The 11,142-nt window shown below is 43.6% G+C and overlaps 1 protein-coding gene across 1 annotated transcript; it reads right to left on the reverse strand.

Moving 5' to 3' along the window:
* Window positions 1-2,276: 2,276 nt before the first annotated feature.
* Window positions 2,277-10,456, reverse strand: NDUFB2 (NADH:ubiquinone oxidoreductase subunit B2). The gene is made up of 3 exons (XM_032960070.2): window positions 10,305-10,456; window positions 6,512-6,653; window positions 2,277-2,574 (listed from the first exon to the last, which is right to left on the reverse strand). The coding sequence occupies exons 1-3, from the start codon at window positions 10,379-10,381 to the stop codon at window positions 2,500-2,502; spliced, it is 294 nt and encodes a 97-aa protein (XP_032815961.1). The 5' UTR covers window positions 10,382-10,456; the 3' UTR covers window positions 2,277-2,499.
* Between the last annotated feature and the right edge of the window lie 686 nt (window positions 10,457-11,142).

Genomic DNA, 11,142 nt, shown 5'->3' on the forward strand with positions numbered 1-11,142 from the left:
GGAGTTTGCATGTTTTCTCTCTCCGTGGCCACGTGGATTGTCCTCCGGGTCCTCTGGTTTTTCACTCCCCATTTAGAAACATGCGTTTAGATTATTTGGCTGCTATACATTTTCACGTGATAAATCACTTCGTTGAGCTATCATTTGTGGCCAGGCCGCTTCTTAAAGAATAGCTGTATAGCTCAGTGGGCCTTAACTGGTAAAATAAAAACTTGTAATATTTATATTGATCTGACCGGCCCAAGAGCCCCCCCTTTTGTTAACATTCAATACAAAATGTCTTAACTTTCATAAGTTGTCTAATCCATGCATTCTTCTTCCTCCTCGGTGAAATTCCAAGCATGCACCTCACCGTACTTCGTTGCGCACTTTTCCTGCGCATTATCCTTGCTATATTTTGTAACGTATATTGCCATATGCGGGTACGTGCGCTGTCGTGTCCACGAGTGCGACGAGTGCTGACGAAGCTTCATTTTCCAACGTACCCAGACCACCGGTCGACAGTAGGTGGGCATGTGACTAGTAGCCCCAGCCACCGAGAGGTATTATGGATGTGGAGGGGACGGGTGCAGAATATTCTGGGTCGCTGACCAAAATAACCCTGGTTATCATTAAACCTTCGGTGCTGATGACGGAGCTCTGGGTAAGGGCACACGAGTTGGACACTGGGAAAGCATTGCTACTAATTTCACATTCGTACTGCACACCTGCATACGTGAAAAATACAGCCAATGCAATTTCACGAGAAAGCAAACTGCAGAACAAGACAACTCGTACACACACAGGCAGCGGAGCCAACTCTGATATTACATATATACGTGATCCGCATGGTTGGCTACATACGGTGCGAAAATAAGTTCAACAAACATTATATTTAAATTAGTTTAGCCTGGGGATCTATTCTTTATAGCGCTGGGATACATACAGTATCTCCAGGCACTTTACACACTCATCCTAAAAAAATATTATCACTGGGGAAAGATAATGGAGTAGCAAAGGGTGAACATATAAAACATTATCACTGCGAGCGTGCGGCACACTTTCAATGCGAATTATGGTGACCGAATCTCCAGATGCGCTACATTAAGGAAGTTCGGCACATTATGAGTTAGAACGGATTCCATTTAAGGTTGCAGGAATTCTCCACGACCGCACAGATAATCACAGTAGCGCTGTACTTTGTTTAGGTCCATCTTAAATTTCGATTTAAAGCTTTCGTGACTGCAAGGATTCATCTTCTTTGGTTCTTTCGGTAAAGTCACGTAGAATGAGAATAAAATAATAAAATAAAACTATGAAATTCTCACGACAGCGCTCAAGTACTGTCTTCTAAACAATCCTGTTTCTTCACCTGAGGACGGCTACTTGTGTTGTGGCTGAAACGTCGTGAGAATTTCATTGTTTTATTTTATTATTTTATTCTCATTCTACGTGACTTTACCGAAAGAACCAAAGAAGATAGGTCCATCTTGTTTGGTTGGCATGCTGTGGTATTTTTGTGTCCAAGGCCTCTCTCGAGGCACTTTGTCCCTGAATGGTCTCTCACATGGTTTTAAATTAAGGTCATCTACGACGATTTGTTCAACGGTTCCCCAAGGGTAGTGGAGCCTCATTGGCAGCCTCAGGATTGAATATCTGCTGAACGTAGCTCAATGTTTTGGGATCCAGCTCAAGGGGCCTCGATTCCATTGTCTTGAGCTGAATCTAAATAACATGAGCCTGCAGTGCAAAACAAGTGTGCGGATCACATATAGATGCACTAATAGAGTTGGCTGGATGGCTCAGAGGTCAGAGTTCAGTGCCAGCACCACCGATATCCTGGAATCTCAGGTGTATATAGTTGATGGTCTTGATTCAGTCACCAAAGCACACTCAAAAACACCCATCACGTTAAATTTGACTCTGCAATTAATTTGGAAAAAATCCAGTAATAAGAAATAAGCTGTTGTTTGACTGTCATGCAATGAACATTACTCTCAGTGCCACAGTGGGTGCGAAAATGCTGCCTCTCTTGTATGTGAACCAGAGGACACTTGAATCCACTTCCATGGGCCGTTCTCCCACTTGCAGATTTGCACTGATCTGAGAGAGATCTGAACATATGTTATTCATGTTATCAAATTATGCCAACTGCACCATCTGGATAAAATTGAAAATACAAAACCATGGAGATAACAAAACAACAGATGCCCACTACTGCCATCACACCAAACTTGCTCCCCCTATTCAAACAACTTCACCGATGCCACCTATACACAAACACACAACCAGACCACTTTCATTCTGACAGCCTTTATTCATTCTTCTAATTAATTTCAACGTTGATAGAATTTGCTGGAGTATGTACAGGTCCCCTCCCGTTGCCCAAGGCCCCGTAGGTCGGCACCCGTGGCCACATGGGGGGCACCATCAGCAGGAGAGTTGCGGGGGGGGGGGGGGGAGCCGGGCAGAGGGGACGCGCGCGAGAGCTCGGCTGGCAATCCAGGTGTCACGTGCACATCACTCCTCGTCGTCTGGTGGGATGCCCAGCTCCTCGTTCGTCCACTTGGAGGGGTCCGGGTACGGGAAGTGGCCCTGACCGTGGAGAGGAGGAGAAAGAACACACAGCATAGTGCGGAGATTTAGATATTTCCAGCGGCAGATACGAAGTTTCAATAACTGTTTAATATTCTAAGAATGGCCTACCATGACCGCAACACTCAACAACAAACCACACGAGTCGATGAAGGCCTCTCCAAGCCACCACAATCTCTGAAGCACCTGCGATGTATCAATCCAGCAAGCACCTGCACAAGAGCCGGGTTCATTGCTCGATCCGGCACGTTCCCTCCTTTGGCTTGCCACCCCATCGTCAGCCTCGACATGAATGCTTGTATAACAGGATGAAGTGAGAAACAGGCATTAGGATTTGGCATGGATTAATTTTGTGGACGCTGATTATAGGAGTGCTGGGTAATCCGTTATAAGAGATGTTTCACTGTAATTGGTGGCCATTTACTTTAATCTCTAACCGTGGTGGGCTTAAAGAGAACGCAAGAAGTTATTATGTCACCTTTATCATGACAGCATTTTTAAACGAAAGCAAGTCTCAGCTCGACACTCGCATGTGCACCGAGTATTATTCTTGCAGTTTGCATAAGCCCTTTGTAATTAATATTTTGCAGTTGAGGCGATAGTCCTGGGTTTGGTTCAAACGTCAAGTGCACCCTTGTGCACTGCAAACATTAACCGTAAGCTTGCAGTAGCTTGTTGGTAGGGGAGATTAGATAATCTTGTGCTAATTGCATTAAACCCAGAGATCTGAGTTGGCTCATGTAAATCGCCTTTATTATTAAATAAAAGTAATAATTCAGATGATACTTAGAGATGATGGCGGCTTGAGGAGACTTTCATTCAACAGTGGAATGATCATAGTTAATGATGAAGCATAGATAATGGAGGTAAACCGGAAGTAGTGGCAAATTATCCAAATTTTTCGAGGAAAAAAAAAGTAACTTGTGCAAATAGTATGTGTGTTGAACTTCTTTCGCACTGTACGTAGTCAACTGTGCTAACCGGAGGTGCCGGGGTAGGACAATAACTTTGACCTCCCAGCACCTCCACATAAATTAGGGACAGATGAGTTCCACTGTATTCAGTCACAACTTGCCTAAAGATCTACCGACACTAAACAGGGTTTAGCCTGGATAGTGCTCGGATGGGTGACCACCATGCACAAGCAGGTTGTCTTAAGTCTTACACTGGGCTACACAATGGTCAGCAGAGGGTGGTGTCACAAAATCCAAGGTCGTACTGTGATTCTATGATCTCACATGTATGCTCAACACCTTTACCAGCTCGCATGAACAGAACGTAAAGTACAGTAAAAAAAACAGTGACCCCTAAAATGTAAAGAATGCTCACATCCAGCAGTGGACTGACCGAAGAGCCGTACACGTACACAGACCGCTCACCAGCAAACGAGGCAACCGCACACTTTCCTTGGCGCTTTTGTAAAAAAAGCAAAAAACTGCACGCCAATATTTCAGGCTGTCACGCCAATTTACACACAGAGTCCCATGTGTCGCAGACAAAGACTTTCTAAATTGAAAACCGCACTTTCTGCACGGGCCACGCCTTGCCAAAAAAAAAATGAGCTCGCGTATTCTAAGATCCCGGCGCCCACCAGACACGGCAAAATCGTGTAAGTGATCCTAAAATCAACAGGAGAGGGGGTCTTAATCCTGCCCCGGCATGTCACAGCACAGACAACTTGGCCATATTTTGTCCCAAATAAAATGTTCCATTGTAAACATCAAGGCTGGCAAGTAAAGGCAGGTGCTGCTGATCATATCAAGCCCAATGGGTGGGGGGGTGGTCAGAGGTTTTTCTCTAAAACTTGCCCTTTCCCGAAAGACCCAAAGAATTTGCCTGGCTTGCTGTGTGCCTCGTCGGTAAAGTGCTACTGCCGAGTTGGGATCGGTGTTTCTACATGCACGCGTCCGTGTATCAAAATAGAATAAAACGGCTTAGTGATGACATGCCTCTTTGGTTCTTTTGGTAAAGTCACGTAGAAAAGAAAATCAAACAATAGAATAAGGCTACAGTGGCGCTGTCTTTCTTTTTGTCATTCTTTGGAGAAGCGTGGTCAGCCAGGTGGGGTGTTGGCTGTTGTGTTGTCCTGCTCTATGTGTTGTGTTGCGTTGTGTTTCTAAGTTTACCGTGTTGTTTTTTTTTTCTCATTCATTCTTACCTGATAACGGTTGCTTGTGTTGCAATCGAAACATAGTATTCTATTATTGTTTGATTTTATTTTCTACGTGACTTACCGAAAGAATCAAAGAGTAATTCCTGCAGTCACGAAAGCTTCCAATCTCGTTTGATGACATGCCTCTTCTCAATTGTAAGTTTAGAACTATAATCTCTGTTCTCATACACTATTGCACATTTTTACTGGACGATTTCAGACAGAGGCAGTGCTATGGAAATGGGCTCTCTCCTCATGTCAAATCTACTCCCCTCCACACACTCTCTTATCTCACTCCTAATATCATAATATCACTCCGCTCCCCTCCACGTACTCTTTGATCGAGCAATCAGGGCTTTCAGTCGAAGCCCCAGTCAACCTTTGTCGAGTGTAAAGTCATTGATTCGCCTCTGCTACCCTCGGTCTGACTCCCCTTCATCCAGCCACCCGTACCGTACTGTGGCATACCATACTGTGTTTAAGGCAAGGCTCTATTGGATTAAAAACAGACATGACTCAATTTATGCAGCTTCAAATTCAAAAGCTGCGCGTCCCTGTGCGAAACTAACATTTTCACCATTACAATTACGTATTTCACTGTATACATTACAAATCCCACACCCATGCCCGCACCCTAATTGTTTACAGATAAATAATGCCTTCAAACCAAGCAACTCCGATCGCACATCAACAACAGACATGGACTGCATAATGAAAACCAAACTGAGGTGGCCATGTATTGTCTCAACAATACAATGTTACACACACATGCAGGGCCGCACACACACATACATTCTTGAGGGTACAATTAAAAGTAAAAAAAGAAGTTGGTTTGCAAATAGCTGACTCATATCATCATTATCATCAGCCATGATCGCTGGATGATGGCCACCTAAAGCTGTCACCATTTCTCACATTATTGGGATGCAGTAATCTATGTTGTATTGATCCATCTCTGCAGTGCGTGTGTCATTTTTATAGTCTGCCTATGTTCGCAGTTATTTTCGACTCTCTGAGTTACATTCACTCACACAGCCACCGTTGTTCGCTTCCCTCGATGTGGCGGTGGGGCTCTTTCCGAGCTCTCTCCGATCTTACATTTACAAGCAAATTTCTTACATTGACATGCTAATCTCTCACAATACAATGGGCACCCCCACAGCGTCGTTTGTCAAGATTTATCCGATCTTACATTGACATGCAAATTTAATCTCTAGCCCCGCCCACTGACCCTTGGGCTACACCCATCTCAAACCTTCATAACACCCTGCCTTGGCAGCGCCTCCGCCATATCTATTTCCTGCCTCAGCAACTCTCCCGCTATATTTTTCACCTGATGGCGATTGCGTGTGTTGCGATCGAAACGTCGTGATATTGTTATTATTTTTCATTAATTGTATTATTTTTCTATCTACGTGGCTTTACCGAAAGACCCAAAGAATATAAAAGAGAATAGTCTCATTGGTTTTAAATGTTTCTGTCTCATCAGCAGTTCTGTCTTTACTATTGGCTTAAGTGTACATGTACAGCCCTTTACCATCCACTGCTCGTTCAGGGCTTTCCCACACCATATGGGTCATGAGGGTTGTTTAGCCATACCTCACCACACTGGTCAATGTGGGTTGGTGAAGCCAGAGAAAGTAGATGTGATAGCACAGAAAGTTCAGTACGACAGATTGTGCTTATTATTTCCATAACTTACAATTAAACGAGTATTATTACAAGGACATGCGTGACTTTGTGGATGGTGAGCGATCTCTGGCACAGGCTATGTGCGATACTCACGAAGACTTCCTCAGGGCTGTGCCACATGTGCCAGAAGATCCAGAACCACATGAAGCTGCTCAGGAACATGCTGTAGCGCACGTAGTAGGGGTCCGGGTCTGTGGCTTGGCGATAGCGCACTGCGTGATGTCCGCCGCCAGATCTGTAAAACACGGTATTAGCCGTGATCAATCCACAGCTGGATGACCTTGGTAATATTCTTGGATTGTGCATACATTTCCAAAGTTGGAGAACATCAATGTCACCTTATGTAACACCCACAGTTCAGGTGTCTGTAAATCCACTTGAAGACAACATACCTATGAGTAAAGCATGCCTTAGAAATTCTTAAATGTCTCATCATTATCATCAGCAGCCATGATCTATCCACTGCTGGATGAAGGCCTCCCCCCCCCCCCCCAAGTCATGACCATCTCTCATGGTCCTGAAAACAATCCATCTAGCTCCTGCACACGAGCCGATTTCATCTCTCCTTCTCTGCAGATAGATGTTCTTGTGGGCTACGCAGTTGTTTTTTAAGTAAATATTGAAGTGTAAGCGAGGCAACTAAAATAACACTGTGCAACAACAACAAAAAAATTGTTCCTGGGTAGTAAGCGTTTTTTCCAATTTCTTATGCCTCAAAAGTACAGAAAATTGCTATTATTCCCCACAAACTTTGCTTTTGTGACCCGGACAGATATATTTTCAAATTTACCTATTTCAATGAGAAACGTGTGCATTTATGTCATTCCTTCACGTAAAGTCCTGGTGGTCACAAAAGCAAAGTTTGTGGGGAATAATAGCCATTTTCTATACTTTTGAGGCATAAGCAATTAGAAAAAAACACACTTACTACCAAGGAACAAAAATCGTGTTACATAGTGCGTGGTTATGTAACTGGACTAGAAACTTGAGAATAAATAAATATGTACATGATGTAAATAGCATTTTTACAAAATTTTATGAGACAATTACCCGATTTATATGAAAGGCCTTAAGCTTAAGGTGACAAGCGATGCTTTTTAAGAGTTAGTGCATCGCACAAATGTGAGACAAGATTTCCAGCAGGTAGCTGGACAGCAGGTAGTTTCCTGAATCCATCTGTGCAGCCCTTTTGAATATCCTCTCGTATTAGCAGATTTAACCCAGGTACTCCAGTTTCCTCCCACATGCAAAACACTTATTTTAATGCAATTTCACAAACATCTAAATGCAGCAGGAACCACCTGAAAAATATACTTTGAACAATTTACTATTCAATTTGCAGCCACTTACAGCAAGCAGTGCTTAGTTTTTAGTTTGCTAGCAAGGATTACATTCACTATGGGTTATGGTTTCTGACCCATTCACTTTCATCAATGAAACTATCAGCTCTATAATGGAACATTCTTCATTGCTTTTGTGGCCACTTGCTAATCGCACCTTGACAGACCTTGCTGTGGCATAACACCTCTGACAGCGCTAAGCTGCCTGTGACAAAACACATCCAGCTGTATTTATGCTCCTGGCACAGATCTGTATATCGAAAATATAAATAAGCAATCGTTGCAAAGGATCATTATTTTTATAAACTCAGTGAACAGTGTACACATTTGTAACAATAACACAGTCTTTGTTTGTAACATATCTCAAGTTTATATGGTATACAGAGTGATACAGATACCAAATTTCTAATAACCCTCCTACAATCGTCTCAACTGTGAAAATATTGTGAAATCGATGGCTCCATATCTTACAGGAGTATCAAATTCTTTATAGGTCTATTGATGATGGTGGGAGACATGTAGGGCCTTTTAAATGAAATACAGCATTGTCCAAATACGTTTTCAATATTTTTGAGTAGGATATCTCTATTGGTCAAGCGATCTTGTGACATTGAACATCACAATTATAGACTCTAGAGCTGGTGGTCGAAATTTGACATTTCTTTAGCCGGTGGTGGAAATTTGACATTTCTTTAGCCGATTGTGGAAATTTGACATTTCTTTAGCCGATTGTGGAAATTTGACATTTCTTTAGCCGATGGTGGAAATTTGACAGTTCTTTAGCCGATGGTGGAAATTTGACATTTCTTTAGCCGGTGGTGGAAATTTGACATTTCTTCAGCTGATGGTGGAGGAAATTTGCCATTTCTTTAGCCGGTGGTGGAAATTTGACAATTCTTTTGGCAGAATTGCCATATTTTTTGCAAACTCCTAAAAACGAGGCTTGAGATGAAGTGACTTTCCTGGATGAAGGAATTATAGCGGTTCAATTTCACTGACGCTCGAGGGATCGCAATGATTACTATTGCATGGTGGATAATTTACGACTGTGCTCATATTGACGCCAGGAGTGATTGATGATAACCAAGTTGAGTCTGTCCCCAAGCTTAAATCAGTGGAGCAGTGCGCAGTGTTGTTGCCTGTACTGACAAAAGTGACGGAAATTCCACTTTCCCATAAGCAATCAAGCGTGATACGGCGTGCATCTGCTTTCACTTCGAGAAATGGAAATTACACACACGTATGGGCGAGGGCAAGTGTGTCTAAGAAATCAAATTACTTCCTAAAACGTACTACTCATAGGACAATATAGTACCGTACGTGCCTTTTGTCAATCCACTGCTGGATGAGGGCCTCCCCACGCCGCTGGGCTCGTTGGGGGTGATTCGGCGACTATTTCGCACTGCAGAGTGCGGTCAAAAGATGTTTTTCTTGTTCGTGTTTTAGTTTTTTTTGTTTGTTGTGGTTGCACCCGATTCAAGAGCCGGATGGCTCACAGGGCTATACCAAAATAAACTGAAGTGAACTGAAGAGACGGGGTGGAGATGTAGAAGTAGAGGAATGAGTTATGCTGCGCTGCCCTCTGCTGACAATACCACCTCGAAGGCTACAACACACGTTTACGAATGGCTTGTCGCCTATCCACACACCAATTAGGCTTTAACTCTGCTTGACGAGATTGGGCACATTTTAGGTGATTTGGTCAAAAGTACCACCAACGATGTAGATATTCGGTGTTTTAGGTAGTGTAGTTTTTTTTTAAAAGCTATCGGTAAACACCCGAGTTAAGACTCCGTAATGATTTGAGCGAATATACATATGAACGAATAAGGCAATGTCTGGAGATTGCTTGTTATAGGTGCTCACCGTGTATAAACAGGTGCTTATTGGCAGCGGGGGTAGGCTGCGGGCAGCAGTGCACCGATTTGCATTGATGACTTGCATCCCACTGGGATTGTATGCACACAGCGTTGGTGTACACGGTGCTATTTCAGGAATATTTTGATGTTTTTTTTCCTGGATTTTCTGTTTACACAGTCACACAAAGTCACTTTAAGATGTTTTCTTGTTCATGTTTTTGTTTTTTGTTTGTTGCGGTTGCACCCGATTCAAGAGCCGAATGTCTCACAGGGCTATACCAAATAAATGGAACTATGAACTATGTTGACTGTACTTCTACGTCCCCGCGTCGACGGTCCCCGCCTTCGAAACTCCACATTGACAAATATTGTGCAGTATGACCCTCACACCCCCGCCGAAGACCCGCACGACGTGAGGAAACCCTCAACCAGCAAAGGATATTTAAAAATAAACGGGGACAATCAATGTACGAGTGACCATACAAATAAACCAACATCAACAAATAATAGTGAATTTTTTAAAGCGATAAACGTGACGTTGAAACCCAAGAACCCTAGCACAGGCTTCACCCTGACACACCTAGGCCGCGCGAGTTAACAGCTCAACGTTTTCGCTTCTAACTTGGCTTTTTAAAATTTTGTTTCCGCAAACGTTGAAACCACCACCACCACCAACAACCCCCTCACCTGCGGACGGGGACCCTGAGAGGGGTCACCATGGCCCGGCGAGCCGACACGGCCGCCCTGATTAGCGGTGACAGCATCCTCCCTGCTGTGGTCGGGGACGCGACCTTCCCCGCTGGCCCACTATGGCGGTGACGTCGTAGGCGAGTTTCCGGTGACGTAAGCAGTGCCGGCCATCTTTGGTAGGGGTTCAGAGTTGGTGGGGGGGGTCACGCACAGACCAAAGATGACCGATGATTCCCTGACAAAAATGGCCGATGTACCCCTGACAAAGATGGCCGATAACCCCCTGACAAAGATGGCTGATGTACCCCTGACAAAGATGGCCGATGGCCCCTTGACAAATATGGCCGATGCGTACGAGTGCAGTTGTAATGAGATCAGAATCAGAATATGTATTCTGTTCTTTCGGATGGCCGATGTAGACGCAGAGAAACGACTACAATTTCACATTCGGATGTTCAAGCCAGATAACCGGAGTGTATCGCTGTAATCATGTAATGTCTCCTTCGTATTTGTTGATCGGGCATTGAGAGCAGAATCCGATGATCTATAATTTTTCATTTCATACATACCATAGCATACAAACAGTACAGCAACACTGTAAATGTAAAATTTAGATTTAAAGCTTTCGTGACTGCAGGGATTCATATTCTTGGTTATTTCGGTAAAGTCACGTAGAAGAGAAACAAAAAAATATAAAACAATAAAATTCTCACGACGTTTTGACTGCAACACAAGCAATCATCACACCTGATGACACCTGATGATGATTGCTTGTGTGGCAGTCGAAGGTGTGATGATTGCTTGTGCTGCAGTCGAAACGTCGTGATAATTTTAT

Source organism: Petromyzon marinus, chromosome 24 (genome assembly GCF_048934315.1).
Source record: "Petromyzon marinus isolate PM22_M1 ecotype Great Lakes invasive population chromosome 24, UKy_Petmar_22M1.pri1.0, whole genome shotgun sequence".
Lineage (NCBI taxonomy): Eukaryota > Metazoa > Chordata > Hyperoartia > Petromyzontiformes > Petromyzontidae > Petromyzon > Petromyzon marinus.